Source organism: Nomascus leucogenys, chromosome 22a, assembly GCF_006542625.1.
Source record: "Nomascus leucogenys isolate Asia chromosome 22a, Asia_NLE_v1, whole genome shotgun sequence".
Lineage (NCBI taxonomy): Eukaryota > Metazoa > Chordata > Mammalia > Primates > Hylobatidae > Nomascus > Nomascus leucogenys.
Genome location: NC_044402.1, coordinates 11794282 through 11811830, shown reverse-complemented (window position 1 = coordinate 11811830; position 17549 = coordinate 11794282). Strand labels below are relative to the sequence as shown.

The window sequence follows — 17549 nt, the reverse complement described above, 5'->3', positions numbered from 1 at the left end:
TCAGTTTCCCTTTGTCATGAAGATGCTGCCCAGCTTGATTTCTGAGACCTCTGCCTGGGGGTTGGGCGGCCTTCTGGGCCTAAGTCTTGGAGGGAGGCCAGCAGCCTCAAGGGACACTCTGGGAGGCTGATTGGAATCAAAAATAGCCCTTTCCCAAGGAAAGCAGGAGTCTAATAGGCCTTGCCCAGCCATCAGGGAGGCTTCCTGGTAGAGGGAGGGGCCAGTCCAAGGCCAGGGTGGAGCAGGGGAGGCCTGGCCCCCCAGGGCCTTCAGGAGTGCCTCTCCTGCCCTCTTTGCAGAACCCCAGACATTGGTTCTTGAGGAGCCCCACCTTTCCCCAGGTGACATCTGTAAAGTGGCTGTGACAGGGTTACTTAGGTTAATCCATGTAAATTACTCAGGCAAATCCACTCAGAGCAGTACCTGGTTCATTCAGAGCCGGTGCTCTTCTAAGTTGGGCCTTAGTCTCCACATCTGTGAAATGGGAAAAGAGACACGGACCCTGGCAGGGCTATAGTGACGAAAAAATCACATTTAAAAAGTGGTCCTTTTCCTCCTAGTACCTTCCTCTCTCTACCAACCCAGGTTTGCAGACAGCCAGGGTCTTCCCGGGAACTGGCGGTGGATGGGGTGGGTCTATGTGGTTGTTTGAGGGGCTGGGGTGGCAGGTGGTCACTCTCCAGATGTCTTAGCAGAAAACTGGGGGCTAGAGGAGACACAGCTGGGAAGGTGGGGCCAAGAGGGAGGCTGGCAGCCATCCTCCACCACACCAAGCTCCACCAGAGGCTTGGGTCATGCCAGGGACTTGGGTCAGGTGTGTGAGGCTGCACAAGCCACTTGGCATCCTTGGCTGTGTTTGTGGATGGAGCTGCTCGTCAGCCTACCCTGCCCTGAAGGTGACCTTCCAGAAACAGCTCCAGCATCTCCTCTACCAGGAAGCCTCCCTGATGGCTGAGAGTCCTCTGCTGCCTCCAAGGGCCCCCTTCACATTCTACTGCTTGGACTGCCTGCTATGGGCCTGTCTCTCTAGAAAGTCTAGAAACTTCTGAGGAGCAGGACTATGTCGCACTCATGTTGTAACCCCAGGAACTAACCCAAAGCCAGGTACACAATAGGTATCGAATAAATACGGGACGGACGGGTGAATGAACGATGGGATCATGACAGTGCTTCAAACCCTTGGAAGCACAGCTGTTATGGAGAAGTTTACTGCACAGTGGTAGATGGTGGCATGGCCCCAGTGCCCCACTGCCCACACTCAGCCCTAGTTCTGCCACCTCCTGGCCCTGTGATGTGGAGCAGGTTAGTCGGTGCCTCACTTGACTCATCTATAAAATGAAGAAAAGGGCATCCGGCCTATGGAGGTGTTGTCAGGTGAAATGAGGTGACAGGTATAAATGTGGAGCACCTGGCACACAGCCGGTGGCCCCTAAAAATCTGCTCGTGTTATTCCACAGGTCCCCAGATGCTGCGATTCTCAGCCATGACCCCAGAAAGTGGGTGAAACAGCCTAAACCTGTTCCGGCTGGGAGGATACCACCTGAAACTCGTGCCCAGCTGGCAGTTTTCTAGGAGGCTCCATCCAAGGGATTTGAATTCCCACAAGCTCTCCTCCATTTAACAAGATTGAGAGTGAAAGTGAAAATGAGCCCCAAGCCCAGCCTTCGCGTGACAGCTGTGGTCGAAAGCTGCCGCTGTGACTGTCAGCTCCCCGGGCTGTGCGCAGAGCCTGCCGGGTGGTCCCAAGGGTCAATCATGGGGCTGGAGCTTGGGGAGGAAGGGGATCTCCACGCCCTCCCCTGAAGCCAGCCTGGGTGCAGGATGGATTCTGCCCCCTTCTTTCAAATTCCCCACTCTCCAGGAACCCTCCTGTCCCCCTGCCCTCTCTGCTCACATCATCTGCTGCCCTAGACTTTGGAAGCTTGAATTTCTGCATGAGGTGACTGCCAACAAATGACAAGAGCGGCCATTTCGTGAGCACATAATTCATTTAACAGTGCTGGACACAGAGCAAGTGCGGCTGAGTATTTTGGTCAGGGTTCACTTGTACCTTTTAGGTTTAGCTCTTATGCAAAGCCTGCGGTTCAGATCCACGTGTCACTCTCAGGTCACTACGTCTCACTGCAGCAGGTATGGGGAGAATCTTAACCATAAAGCCTTCCCTTGCAGGGAAGTTCTCTCTCATATTTGTCTTTAGTTTGAACCACATAATAAATCTATAAAGGTATTATAGTTCCTAGTCTATAGATGAGGAAACTGAGGCACACTGAAGGAGAAGGTGACAAGGAAGAGATTAGAGGTTACATCTGATTTTACACCAACTATTCATCCCACACAATGAATAGCAACCACCGGATGTTTTTCAAGATTTAAGTGAAGGCCAGAATCAAACTGAAGACGATGTGTGTGTGTGTGTGTGTGTGTGTGTGTGTGTGTGTGTGTTCATATTCAAAAACACTACATACATGCTACATGTATTATATATTATATAATATACACACATAATATATATAATATATAAGTATATAATATATAATTATATATTTTTATATTAATAATATAATATGTTATATATGACTATATACATAATATATATAATATACACACATATACATACTCTCTATAAATCTACTCCAAAAGCTTCAAGGTCTCCCAAATCTCGCATGGCCCTTAGCTGAGGCAACCCTAAAACCTGGCTGCTTGGGCTAGCCTGGGGACACACGAGAAGTCGGGAATTAAGCGGGCTGTTCCTTGGCACGCAGGGCACTTGACCTCCTTCCTTGCAATGCTCTCTCCTTCTGCCTAAACTTACCTTTCTGATCTGCCTTTCCCCCCAGGATCCAGGGTGGTCCTAGGAGACCCAAGGAAACGCTTCCAGCTGGGGTGCTCGGGGGTGTAGGACACTGTTCTCTCCCCTTCCCGGGTCCTATTGTTTTAAAACCTAATCCATAAAAATTAAGCTGGTGCCTGTGGGTCCTTGTCCTGTCTCCATCCAAGCCACTTTCACAGGTTGCCTCATTTTACTTTTTCAGTGCTAGGGAGAAGAGTGGTCTTCCTACGGTGCGGATGAGGAGACTAAGGCCTGGAATGTGTGTGGTACAGAGGTTGAGACCACGTCAGCCTGCCCCATCTTCATCAGGCCCTCTGACACAACATTAAGGGCATGGCAAGGAGTCAGTTGCTCTGTGACCCTAAACCTCATCCCTCTGGAGGTTTCATCTCTGCTCTGGCTAAGAAATGATCTGACCTTGGTAAGGAAGAGGGAATGGAATCCCAGCCACCTTGCCCTTGACCCCTATGAGTGGCCAAGTCATAACCAGGGTGGGCCTTTGGCCATGGGGGCAGTGCTCTCAAGCCTCTGGCTGCCCTGGGGCCTGGTGTCTAAGGCCTGACAGCTGCTAGGAGTTTGAGTCTTTGCTCAGACCCACACCATCAGCTAAGGAAAACACCCACAAAGGCCAAGCTTCCAGTTTACTCCCGGCCACCACCGCCACTGGCTGCGTCATCTCAGACCTTTTGATGCTGATTTCAAGCTCCCGGCTTTCAGGTGCCAGGGACTTGGGGCTTCCAAGGCTGGGCTGGGGCTGCTGGAGGTGACTCAAGAGGTGTGCTCAAGGCTGCAAGCCCCAGCTGACTCCACGAGACAGGGCTCTTCTCTCTGTATGGAGTGGGGGTGTGACTGCCCCTACATCACCCTACAGGAGGTGACAACCAGGGATTTGAACCTGTCCAAAGCTGGCTGTGCTCCCACGCCAGCAGACGCTCTGTGCCCATTGTATAGAGGAGGAGACTGAGGCTCCATCTGAAATGGAGCGCCTCTTGCTGACCCAAATCTGGGTGAATCTCTCCCCAATAGTCTAAGACCCTAACGAAAAGTCTTGGTAATTTATTTACTTACTGATGTACATTGAGGATGCCACTCCAAAAAGAGAGCAAGAATGATGGTGAGAGGGAGAAAGGAAAGAAGGAAAAACATAGGAGAAACCTCCCTGTGGAAGGTTTTTTTAATGTGGAAAGTGCCCTGTTGCAACGATGAGCATCCATTCTGCACAGGCCCAAATGCCCACTACCTGCGGCAGTGCCCGCACCAACAGCTAAGGAAAGCACCCACAAAGGCCAAGTTTCCAGTTTCCTTCTTTGGGTCCCCGAGCTATTGATCTCCAGGCCCGTGGGTCACCTTCTTCTCCACCTCCTGAGTGAAGGGCCCTTCTGCTGCCTCCTGGCCCTGCCAGAGGCTGGCCCCTCCCTGCATCTGTGTGGCTCAGACACTCACAGCTCAGGACACAGGATTCCAGGCCCCTGACCCATATTCTGCCTAGGCTTTACCAATGCCAGCCTCTGCCATCTGTGCCAATGACCGGAGGTGGGGGCGACAGTGGTGGACGGGGCTCGTCAGTCCACCTCTGAGCCTCCCCAACACCCCTGTCCTAGTGCAGCCCGCCTAGCCCTGTTCTGTCCTTTGGGCACCCAAAGACTGCAGACCCTCACCTTGGTTCCTTAGTGGCAGAACACATAGGGGGTTCCGGAGGCCCTAACCCCAGGCAGCAGAGTGGGAAGGCTCGGGCAGGGCAGGGGGAACCCTCCATAGCCCCCTCCTCACCTGCAGGGCTGGCTGGAAATCTTTTGAGCTAGATCTCACCCAAATCGGCAAGGTTCTTTTTCCTTTTTTTTATCCTCTCTCCTCTGAGTTCCCCGACCTCACCTTTATTTAAATCTTTCTCTTCTCTTTTCTCTGCTTTCCTCTCTCCTTTTTTACTCCTCTATGTCCCGTTCTTTTAAAAAAACAGGTAGTTTAGGAATTTCAATTTACTTTTATTTCAGCACCACCTCCCCAAAAACATTCCTCTCAACCACAAAGCTCTTAATAACTCCATTTATATTCCTGGGCGTTAATTATTCCAAACGATGGTGCTAAGGAAAGAGAACCACAGACACAAGCCACTCCTGTGACAGCCGCCTCCTGTGGGCAGCCTGATCCTCTGCAGTGCAGAAATGGAAGGACACTGGGCGGGCCCAAAGATATTTTTGTGCCTCCTTTGGGAAGACTCTTTGGATGTAGCCTGTCCACAATATACGGGCACCTTATGATGCCTTGACTGTGCCAGAGACATTTCCCCTGGGTGCACGATGGTCCCGTTTACCACTGCCACAGCACCTCGAGAGGCCACAGCACACTGTGGCTTTGAATGTGGACCTTGCAGACCAAGAGGTCAGATTCCTGACTCCAACACTTGCAGCCGTCCAGCCTTAAGCAAGACCTTTAAGCTCTCACAACCTGTTTCCAGACCTGAAAATGGGAGTAACGATCACCTGTAACTCATGGTGGCCTTGACCGAAGTCAATGAGAGAAATCTGCACACAAGCTTGGGCCAGTGCTCAACGAAGGCTTGCTGGTATGGCCTGTGTTGTTGTTCACTGTAAGGTCACCATGGGTGGGTTATACAGCGTCCCCCACCCCCACCGCCACAAGGCACTCATGACCCAGCCTGTTTGTGCAAGAACAGATGATGCAAACCAGCATGGCGCCCAGTGGAGCCGCTGCCAGCTTCTTGGGGCCGCTATGCAGCACATGGGCCTGCCACCAGCTGTCAGGACCCGTCCACCTGTTTTGGAAGTGCCTCAAGCATCTGCCACTGGCTGCCTCATGGTGCTTCTGCCCAGGCAGAGGTCAGGGCTGTGGTGGGGGTGCTGGCCCCAGCTGGTTCTACCTGTGCCCCTCTGAGTCCCCTCAAGCCCTCGCCTCACCAAACAAGTTTATCTTCGGAAGAGCACTCCTGTGCTGTGCAGGGGCTCAGCTACTGCCCTACTTCAGGCCTTCCTCATTTACTTGCCGTCCCTAGGAGTCACCAGCCTCCTTGACTCCTCATTCCAGTCCATACCCCTGGCTTCCCGAAGAGCCGCCGAAGCCAAATCTCACATCCTCCAAGGCGAATGGGCCACTGAAATGAAAATGATTCTCCACCTAGAGGCACCAGAAACCAAGTCATGTTTCTGGGCCTCCAACTCTGGGGCCTGAGATGTGAACACACGGGTGGGAGTGTAGGTGCCTGGCCATGTCCCGTCACATCCCAGATGCTCAATGCGTGTGGCTATTTGTGTGCTGTCCTCTGCTCAGAAACTCTCAGAAAGTGTTGCAACTTCTTGCTTGGCCTGGAAGGATCTGCCTCTCCCTCTGTCCTCCCCTTCCAGCCCCACCCCCATTTTTCACGTGCAAGACCCCTTGCCAGAGCCACATTTCACTTTCCACCATCACCCCAGGTCCCTTGACTTCCCCGCCTTTGCCCAAGCTGCTCCTCCACCTGGAGGTCTCTGGTTCCACCCTGAGGCATCCCACCTATCCTTTCAAAGGCCATGGCCTCCTTAAATGTGTCATGCATACGCGTGTGCACACACACGCATGGCATTCTTGCGTCCCCTGCATTCCACAGCTTTGTTAGGTCTCACATAAATAACATTCCTCCATTTCCTCTCCTAATTCCCAAACAGTTGAAAACAGAGCCCACGGCACCTTGGTTGCTGTGATCTCCCACAATACCGTGCATGCCTGGGCACTCTGCAACAGTTAATTAAATTAACTCCCACTCATGAAAACCTCTATCTGTGCGCCTGACCTGAAAGCATTTCTGAAAGTCATTTGTCTGACACAGATATTGCCCAAGACCTACGGACCCAACAATAGCATCATTGATAAGTCCTTTTGCATTTCCATTTTTAGAAGTGCACAGCAGAGTGATATTCTGAGCAAGAGTCCACCAGAAGAATGGGTAAGTACATGCAAATTGCTGAGTCTCTTGTTTATTGGATCCAAAATGAAAGCCACCAGCATGCTGTATAACTCAAGAAAATACGAGAGAGAGGGAAAAGCAACATCGCAGTTTGACTACAAGAGGTTTCCAGTAAGTACTGCAGCCAAAAATCCCCGCCAGCCAAACAATCTTTTGCAAGATCTGTATAAGAAAGTTGAAAGCATGCATTACCTGTTAGGCTCTGAAACAAGGGTACAATTCAGGGGTAATACAAAGGATTTTCTTGAGAGTGTCTTAATTCAGAACATGTTCCCCGAGTTTTCCTTCTGCCCTGGCCCCAAGCTTCTGGCTGCTCTGCCAGGCAGTTCTGAAACGCTCTCCTTTGAAGCAGGGAGTTTATTTTGGGGCCACCGCATGACCAACGTTGACAAGCCAAACTATAAGATGTTATGCATCTCAGATTTCCTGTTTGGAGGTTGCACTGAGGAAGCTGGGATCCTGCCTTCCGTTCCTCCGGGTGCATCGAATACAGACTCTCACTTCAGAGAGGATCCCGGAGCTTTGGCCCTCACGTGATGTCATCATTTGTGATCCTTGACATGGAGGCCATATATGGGTATGTTTCTGGAACTACCCAGGAGGGAGCCAGACAGGAGAGAGATGCAGTGGGTCAGAGACAGAGGCAGGGAATGAAGATGAGGAGATGCAGAGTTGGGAGACAGAGTGAGGAGCAAGGGAGGAGGAAGAAAGGGGGGAGAGGAGAAGAAAAGGCAACAAAGGAGGGAAGGCAAGACAGCAGGAAGGAAGAGGATGGAGTGAAAGAGAAGGGAAGAGGGGACAGAAGAGATGAAGGAGTTGGTGTAAAAGGGCTTTGGAGAAATCAAGGTTTGGTGCTGAGCTTGTGGCAGCATTTGGGGATAGCAGGTGTCTGGATACTGTGGGGTGGGGCTGGGGATACAAAGAGCCAGGGTACAACTGAGCCAACAAACAAACACAGAGGCATGCGGGCAAGCCCTGGGCAGAGATACACAGCAGAAGAGAGCCCTTCCTCCTGGTCTAGGGAAGAACGTCCCATTTCTGGAATAGATCGAATGTCAAAGACAACACACACACAGTCACACGCACTGAGCATCCGGGATGTGACAGGACATGGCCAAGCACCTATGCTCCCACCCATGTGTTCACATCTCATGCCTCAGAATTGGGGGTCCAGAAACATGAATTGGTCTGTTCCTCTAAGGGGAGAATCATTTTTGTTTCAGTGGCCCATTCCCCTTGGAGGATGTGGGATTTATGACAGCCACAGCATGATTTCTCACCGATTCAAACTCAGGAAACCTCAGGATGCCTTTACACACACTTTGAATATTCCACAAGGAAATACATCTCAGTATACCAGGTGCCATGGGGTTGGGTCAAGGTTCTGGATGTCTGACTGGTGGTAAAAATGGGAGGGACACCAGCAGTCCCCAGACGGTCCCCCAGCTTCCCTGGTACCTGCCAAATTGCTCATCACCTCAGCTGGGACAGTCTTCCCAGGCCACTGTGGCTGGATGGCCCCTCAAAGTTAGCTCAAGTTCAGCCCCTTCCAGACCCATGTGCTACGGAGGGAGTGCAGGAGAAGGACAGACAAGGGGCTGTCAGATTCTTTTTACTTTTTGGAGACTTTCCTCCCCAGTAGGACGTTCCAGTGGCCTCTGTGGGACAGCTCCCCGAGGCTGGGCTGCTTTCCTGGTCTCCTTGCTGGAGGCAAAACACAGGTTCCTCAACTTCCTGCCCACCACCTGCCCCTCACCAATCCGACCTGGAAGGTGGGCCATGGTCAGGCAAGGCCCTTCCTAGGTTGCCCTCTGCCTCATCCTCTCAGTCCAGACAAAGCTCTTGTGGTCAACAGAGCTAGAGAAACTCAGACTCCAGATCCCGAGTATTATGCCTGGACTCAGGTTTAGAAAATCAAGACCCAAGTTGTGGATAAGAGTCACAGAGAACAGAAAATGCACTTGGGGGTGGGGGTTGAGAGCAGAAGATGGGGGCTTGCTGGACACACTTTGATTGCAACATGAAGGCATCATCTTGCCACACTCACAACAACCTTCCAAGCATCACCCCATGTGACAGATGAGGAAACCGAGGCTCAGACAGGTTGGGTGGTTTGTCTACGATGCCACAATTTGTAAGTGATGGCTTAGCTTACCTGACCCAGTTATGTCTGACATAAAGACCACTGCTTTTAGCCATAGCTGTATCTCCTACAACCCAAATGTTGGAGCAGAACAAGGAACCCCACAAGGCAGGATGGAAAAATTCCCGAAGGTCTAGGTTGCTGATAGTGGTTCCTTTGGGAAGAAGCTGCTAGAAGAGTGCCCTGGATACATACTGTCCTGTAGACCAGCAGACAACATGTCCTCTGGATGAGGACTTCTGCTCCCCTGTCCCCATACCAAGGAATCCAGCGTCACTGTGTCCTCTTCTCCTCTGGGCTCCTCCCGTGCTCATAATTCACCAGCAGTGGGGTTTTAGCCAGGGCTGTCAATTCAAGCATGAAGGACCTTTGCCGGGGTGCATCACATAGGGATGAAAACCTCGCCTAGCCCATTCACATTCTTTTCCTCATCTGAGATGTAGGGCAGCTGTCAGGTGGACAGGCTGGGTGTGTTATCCCCAGTGTCCAGATAAGGAGACCAAGTATGCCACGGGGGCTGAGCCAAGGCCCTGCCTCCTTCACTGGGTCACGTCCCCACCCGAGCCTTTCCACAGAAGGGGCCAAACCACAGGCCACCGAGAGGTATCAGAAAAGTGACCACAATCGAGGACCCCAAAGCCCACTCTTAAATGAGAGAATAGGGTTTATTGTCTTACTCAACCACGACCAAGCCTTTCCCCACGTTTATTGCCCGTCCAAGTCCCTGGTAAATCCGAGCTCTAACCAAAAGTACATGTGGCTTTCCCAAAGTGATGAAGTTGGAAGAAAATCTGTGGGGAAACAGCAGAGTGTTTATCAAATTAAAATGAAATACAGGGGAACAGTCACAATATGCTAAGTGGGAAAGACGAAGTTTCCCTCTTTTGTACAAGTGTGCATAGAAAAATATCTAGAAGGAAATGCCACATGTTAATAAGTCACCTCTGTGTTTTCAAAATTTTCAGCAATTACAGTGTGGAAAAAAATGGCAACATTATTTAGGTAATTGATTGGATTTGAGTTTCTGGTTGGGCAGTAGGGCCCAGCTCTTACCAAGATGGACCATCGTTCACAAGGGTGTCCTCCTAGAGTCTATTTCAATAATTCCCTCTGTGACTGTCCACAGGCCAATCCTGTCTTTGTCTTGAGTTTTGTGGACACTTACTGGCAGCAGCAAGCTTCCTAAGACCGGGATGAGTTGAGGGCCAGGGGAAAGAAAGATATTCATCAACTTACATTGGTATTAGGTTGGTGCAAACATAATTAATTAATTAATTAAAAAGCAATTCATTACGTTTGCACCAACATAATAGCTTATATCCAAGGTGGCTGCCATCTATTCCTTCCCTTCACATGTATGCATGCATGCATGCCTGTGCATGGGCACGCACACACGCACACACACACACACACACACACCAAACTCCATCCAAGATGTGAGTCTATTCCTCCCTCCTCTTGAACTTTGGGTGGTCTAGTGATTGATTTAACAATAGAATACAGTGGAAATGATGTCCTGAGACTTCCGAGGCTATAGGTCATGAGATGCTTTGTAGCTGCCATGTTGTGAGGAAGTCCAAGCAAGCAACACCCAAGGCCCCTGGAGCATCCAGCACCAGGCAGAGGGGTGAAGATGCCCTCCTGGAGGTGGATCCTCCACCTGCAGCTGCCACAGCTAACGCCATGTGGAGCAGAGACAAACCACCCACAACTTCCTGACCCATAAACCACAAGCTATGATAAAATGGTTGTTTCGTGCCACTGGGGATTGAGGTAGTTTGATATGTAGTAATAATCAACCCAGACACTCACCAAATATTCACTGTGGTCTCAGCTGCACGCTCCTCACCTCTCGTGTGCTACCCGTGAACTTTTTTCTGACTTTCCACTTGTCTTTGTTTCCATTTAAAAAAAGAAAAACAGATTCAAACTAAATTTTTTACCTCACTCTTTACAAAAGAATGTAGTCCCAAGTCACTTCCCAGTTCTTGGGTTTATCGGACCAGAAGCTCCTTCTGGCTGAGATTCTGTCTTACAGGGGAATTGTAGTCCCTTTAACTGGAGGGACTCTTGGCTATCCTGGTGCTCAGAGCCCTCATTTACTAGTTCAGGCCCCAAGAGGTTCTGTGCCTTCTCTGAGATCACCCAGCAATTTGGGGGCAGAATAATTCACACATTGAAAACCATGCCAGTGGGAACCATGCCCCATGGGATCAGACGTTGATGTCCTAAAGCACAGACACTCTCCTGACAAAGGCAGGGACAGCGTTCAAGCATCTGACTCAAGCCTGTGGAGGGCAGGGAGTGTGACCCAGCGGAAAGAGAACTGTGCTGGGATCTGGCCCTAGCTGCTCGTTAGAATCATATTACACTTACCTATGCCTGCCCCACCCCAGAGATTCTGATTTACATCATCTGTGTCGAGGCCCAAACAGGACTGATTTTTAAAAACGTTTTATTAAAGTTCAATACACCCACAAAAAAGTGCAACTTTCACAAATGTACAGCCCAATGCATTTTCACAGACGACACACCCAACATCTGAATATTACAAGCACCTCAAGAGCACCCACCACCCACCACCTCCTGCCAGGGGTGACCACTCTCCTGACTGCTAGCAGGACAGGTTCCTTTGAACTTCATGTGAATGAAATCATTGCGTCTCCTTTCATTTAACAACACATTGCGAGACCTGCCCATATTGTTTCATGGAGTTGTAGATTGTTATTTTAATTGCTGTGTAGTATTTCATGCTATGAATATATCACAGTTTATTCATTCTACTGTTGATGGACATCTGGGTGGTTCCCAGTTTTGGGCGATGATGAAGAGTGTAGATATGAACATTCTAGTACATGTCTTTTGGTAAATATTCATACTCCTTTCTCTTGGGTATACACCTAGGATGGGGATCACTGGGTCAGAGTTTAGGCCTTTCAACTTGAGTGAAACTGTCACATGGCTTTCCAAAGTTGCGTCAGTTTGCACTCCTATCAGCCATGCATAAGAGTTCCGGTCACTCCATATCCTTACCAACAATTGGTAGATTCCATTTTTTTTTTTTTTTTTTTTTTGAGACGGAGTCCTGCTCTATTGCCCAGGCTGAAGTGCAGTGGTGAGATCTCGGCTCACTGCAACCTCCACCTTCTGGGTTCAAGCGATTCTCTTGCCTCAGTCTCTCAAGTAGCTAGGATTACAGGTGCCCACCACCATGCCCAGCTAATTTTTTTTGTATTTTTAGTAGAGACTGAGGTTTCACCATGTTGGCCAGGCTGGTATTGAACTCCTGACCTCAGGTGATCTGCCCACCTCAGCCTCCCAAAGTGCTGGGATTACAGGCATGAACCACCACGCCCAACCTCCATCTTTTTCATATTATCTATTGTGATGGGCATCCGTGGCATCTTGTTGCAGTTTTCATCTGCACGCCCCTGATGACAAATTACAGTGAGCATTTGAGCAGCCCTGGCCTCAGTGATCTCTGGAGCCTTTCCGGGGTCCCTAACTTTGCACAAGGCCCACAGGCCACCCTGGGAACAGCTCTCCAGGGAGGGTTTTTGTAAGGAAACAAAGGGAATAGAAGGGGAATAAAAATGCAGAGGCAGAAACTATGCAACTGATCAATCTGCAAGGGAGTGGGAAGAAGAATGTGGCCACCACAGGAAAGCCCCAGGACTCACACCTGGCACCAAGGTGGGTTTCACTCTCCCAAGCCTAAATAGAACCTGCCCTCCCTTACTCTACCCCCTCACCTGGCATTGTCCTCCCTGCTGACCTATTCTATATTTATCTCCCATATGTGTGTTGCCTGTTTCTCCCATCTAGAATACTTTGTCCTTCTGTTCACTGCTGTGTGTCAGTGCCTACAGCAGTGCCTGGCACATAAGAGATGCTCATTCCATAACTGTTGGACATATGTGCCCACACTCAAGCCCACGGCCCCTGAGGCAGAATTGGGAAGGGCCTTGGTTCTGCCTGCCAGCCCGAGTCTGGCCAGTGGCTACAAAGACACACACACACACTTTAGGTCTCTCCCTTCCAGACATCCCTCTCTGCTTATGTCAGCCTGAATACCCAGGAATAAAGGGGTGCGTGTATGTATTGGAGAGGCCGTTTGCAGGGCCCCATACCTAGTCGGGTCTAGGGGGAACCAAGACCAGCACATGTTTCTATGACAGTGACACCTCTTCCAGAAGGAGGGAAGGAGAGTGGAGGAGGAAGAGCCAGCCAAGAGCCCCCAGGAGCTGAGCTGTGAGTCAGTGCCGAGTCCTGGGCGGACTCCAACCCAGCAATGGAACATCATCCGCTAAAATAAGCACCCCTGTGGTCCTGGCGTCCTGGCTCCCAGCCCTGGCTGCCTCTTGCTATCAGTTTATTTTGGTTTCAAGTAACCAAGCTGCAGATGGACAGACAAGAGTCTGATCCTCACCCTGGGCAGTGTTCTGAAGGGGGATGGGCAGAGGGCAGACAGCAGGGCATGGGGGAGGCCAGACAAAGGCCCCAAGTCCTGGGAGGGAGGAAGGAGCACCCATGGAAGGGGAGGAGAGGATCTGGGGAAAGAGTGAGACGTCCTCTCTTCCTTCTTCAAAATGGGCCTTTGCCCTGGAGCAATCAGGAACCAGCTCCCAGCTTACCTCCCAGCTCAGAGGGCCAAGCCAGGTCCCAGGGAGAGAGGACAGTGTTCCCCATTTATCGAGAGCGGAGCAAGGGCAGAAGCCACATGCCTCGGATGGGAGAGAAGGGGCAGGGCAGCCTCCCAGCCTATGGCACTCTACACACAGGGGGACACCCACTAAGGTGAGGATCCATTATCCAGCAATGTCCCCTAGGGACCGGTGAAGGGCTGCCTGCAGTTGGCTCAGGGTGGCACTGGAAGCCTCCCCTCCTGTGTCTCCTGCTGTGCCCAGGCCCCACCAGGCCTAACCCTGGCCCTATTCTCTCCAACACCCACATGCATGTAGTGGGGGCACCAGTGGGATCTCGTAAGTGTGTCACCCAAGTTAGCAGATCTGAGGAGCAAAGTCCATTGCGGGACACTGGGCTGTTTGCAGCTGGCTGCGGGTTTCTCCTTCAGGCAAGAGTAGCCAAGACAGAAGAGTGGGACAGAAAGAATGGGCAGAGCTATGACCTCAGCCTTCCTCGCAAGCCCCTGCTGTGAACCCCAACCCCTCCTACAAATCTCCAGCCATCCTTGACTGGTAAGCTATCTGATTTAACCACTATCCCTGCCCTGATTTAGCCACTCCCCCTGCCCATTCCAGCCCTTGGTAAGGACCCCTCCACAGCAGAAGCCCTGGCCTGTGAAGCCCAGGACTGTCTCTCATGAATACCTTGCCCCTGGTGGGAGTGCCTACCTGGTCCTGGGCTTCCCACTTGGGAGTGCGCTTGGCGAGCCCCGTGCAGACGGTGTCTTCCTTATTGAAGATGCCACCCATGTGCAATCCAAGTTAGCACCGCCCCATCTAGTTTCTAGCCGGGCACTGGCGTCAGGTGATCCCAGTCCTTTCCTTGAATGCTGTGGGCCCCCAGCTACAGCCCTGCACCTCTCTGGATTCAGCTTCCTCTTCTGAAACTGGGGGAGTGATGACTCTCTCCCGTGGTTGTTAGGGGGATTGAATGAGATCCCGGGACTCAGCAGTAGATACCCACTAATCATACCTCTTCCTCCACACCTGCCGTCTCCAGGCCTTGAGCTGCACTTGCCTGGAGGCCACTGGCTCTATTGTCTAGCCAAGTCACTTGGCCCCCTCCAGGGCTCAATCTCATCCTGCCTGAATCACCCTTGGGAACTCAGGGACAAAATTAAACCCTGAGTGGCCCACAGGCCCAAGTTAGCTGCTGGGAACAGGTTTTCCATGAGCTGGAGCTCTCTGGTGCCCTTTGGCTAGGGGGAAAGGCCTCTCCCACATGAGGCTAGAGTGCAGCAGCCCAGCCTCCTTCGCTGGGGATGCGCTGTGGCTGGGTCGGACCCTACACATCCCGCTGGATGCAACAGCTCTGGGTCATGTGGGCAGAGCTGAGGTCAGACCAGTCTCCTCCAGCACTAACTGTGATTGGCAGTTGGGAAGGAGGGTGCCTCGTGGACACAGTCCCTGGCTCGGCCATTCTGGAGCCTGAGCTCGCAGGGAGCAAAACGATTCACCTGCTCCAGACAGGCAGCTGTTACCCATTTGGCACCTGTGGTGGGAGCGGTGCCTCCAGCTGGAGGGTAACTGCTGTCAGCTTCACTTTTCACCCTTGGCCTTGCTCCCCAGGTGTACTAGTCTAGTCTTATGCTTCTGTGAAGGAATACCCAAGACTGGGTAATTTATAAAGGAAAGAGGTTTAATTGACTCACAGTTCCGTATGGCTGGGGAGACCTCAGGAAACTTACAATCATGATGGAAGGTGAAGGAGAAGCAAAGACCCTCTTCACGTGACGGCAGGAGAGAGAATGAATGCCCAGCGAAGAAAGAAGCCCTTTATAAAACAATCAGATCTCGTGAGAACTAGCTCACTATCATGAGAACAGGACAGAGGAAGCCACTTCATGACTGAATTATCTCCACCCCGTCCCTCCCATGACACGTGGGGATTATGGGAACTACAATTCAAGATGAGAGTTGGGTGGGGACACAGCCAAACCATATCACCAGGGAATCCCAAGTGAGTAGTGATGAGCATCGCAGAGGTGTCAGCCAGACCCTTGGTGAGGAAGGCGGGCATTCTGGGTGGGAGGCAGGGCTAAGATGCAGGGTTGGGTCAAGGGTCCTGATGACCTGAGGCTGGGCCACCTCTCCTTTTCCCTGCAGGTAGGAAGGGATGGGGCAGGGAATGCCCATTTACCAGCCCTCTCCTGGGATCTGGGCACTCACACGGCCATCCTGCGAGGGAGGCTTTATCATCCTGATGTTATGGATGAGGAGCTGAGACCCTCATGGGACTTGCCTGAACTCAGAGACGGTGGGATCTCCAGCCACACAGCCTCCGTCCTGCAGAGGACTGAAAGATCAGAACAGCCAGGAATGTCAGATCTGGGAGCTCCTTGCAGTTCATGTTCCAACATCCTTTTCCTGAGGAAAGGGGAAGCGAGTCTGGAGAATAAGAGGGGCTTGTCAGGCCTTTGTAGGAGCCATGACTTCCAGAAACCCACGGAGTGCTTTTCCATAGCTTCCTCCCATGATAATCTCATCATGCCATAGATCTTCAACCCAGGTTGTGGGGCACATTGGCAGGAACCTCACCACACTGGAGAAGGATGAGCCCAGACGGCAGGCTGGACTTCCTCATGGGCACATTCAAGATGCCTGCTACCCCCCGGAGACTCCCAGAAATGCCTAGGGGTGAGGAGGGTGTGGTTTGCAATGGATCCCAAGCCCCAGGAAGGAGCCAGGGGCTTCAAGCCCGGGCAACTCGGGTGTCAATGTCATTGTGCCTCATTGTTCCCAACCACAGGAGGTCAGGCTGGGGGCCACTCCCAGCACAGACTTGCTGGTAATGTGACTGCCCCAGATCCCTCTTCCGAACCCAGTGGCTAAGAGCCTAGACTCTGAAGTCATCTGCCAGCTCAACCACTTGCTAGCTGTGTGACCATGGAAAGTCTATTTAACTTCTCTGCCTTGGCTTCCTGATATACATTGCAGGGAGGAGGAGAATAATATTATCCATAGCTCACAGGAAGTTTGCAAAGATTAAATTATATGACATAGTACCCCCCAAGCATTCTGTGTATCCATATATGTATATATAGTATACATATACACTCATATATATACAATATGTGTATATATTAATACAATATATACATAATATATATCATATATAATTTATATATAGTATTAATATATTCATATATCCATATATGTATGTTCATATTCATATATGTATGTATCCCTTAGAATAAAGACTTACAAATGTTAGAGGTTGTTATTAGCTTAAACTTGCTGACAGAGACAGAGGGGATGGTGGTTGGCTGGAAACACTGGTTCTTAACTGGGGACAATTCCTGAAGACATTTTGGGTTGCCACAACTTGGGGGAAAGGGGAGGATGCTCTTGGTATCTAGTGGGCAGAGGCCAGGGATGCTGCTAAACATCCTACAATGCACCAGGCAGGACCCATGCCTGCCCGCCCCCCGCCCCATAGAATTAGGGCCCAAATGTCCACAGTGCCATGGGGAGGAAGCCTGGCTGAAGAGCAGGGTCCGTGGAAAGTGGCTCTAAGGGAGTAGAACAGGGCCTGGGCCAAGCTGACAAAGGGGTAGGTTTGGATTTCGGGAATAGCTGCCTCCAGGAGAACTGAGTGGATTTCCAACGCCTTGTGACTGTTATATAATGGGATGATTCACTGAATGGGGCTCGTAAACCCACTCTGAAGGCCACCAGCAGGGGGACACGTGGCTGTGGTTTGAGCAGCACAGAAAGAACAGCCATAGTGACCATGTGCAGGTTGGGGTCCTCCTTTAAGCAGGAAAGGGGAGCCCTAGGCAGGTCTCAGCCCTGCTTCTAGCTGGTGCATTCACACACACACACACACACACACACACACACACAGATGGTGCTTAGCTGACAGCACACCACACACAAATAGTTTACATTCTTTAAGTGAAGAGGTGGATTTAACCCACCAGTTAGTATGACAGT

At 51.1% G+C, this 17549-nt stretch overlaps 2 protein-coding genes across 3 annotated transcripts in view; one reads left to right on the top strand and one right to left on the bottom strand.

The window, feature by feature from the left end:
- ASB2 (ankyrin repeat and SOCS box containing 2) overlaps nucleotides 1–17549 on the bottom strand; it is a 55611-nt gene that overhangs the window by 35621 nt on the left and 2441 nt on the right. Inside the window, exon 1 of one of the 2 annotated variants that reach the window (XM_003260915.4) lies at nucleotides 6978–7333. The exons of the other annotated variant lie outside the window; for it this stretch is intronic. The gene's annotated coding sequence lies outside the window, so the exon portion shown is untranslated. Of the gene's footprint in view, nucleotides 1–6977; nucleotides 7334–17549 lie in introns of those variants that run through there. 2 annotated transcript variants of the gene reach the window in all.
- Nucleotides 1645–17549, top strand: part of CCDC197 (coiled-coil domain containing 197) — a 29839-nt gene continuing 13934 nt past the window's right edge. The window contains 5 exon segments of the mRNA XM_030802276.1: nucleotides 1645–1718; nucleotides 2058–2130; nucleotides 6648–6764; nucleotides 14190–14374; nucleotides 14817–14934. Of these exon segments, the coding sequence (XP_030658136.1) occupies nucleotides 1645–1718; nucleotides 2058–2130; nucleotides 6648–6764; nucleotides 14190–14374; nucleotides 14817–14934 (567 nt within the window).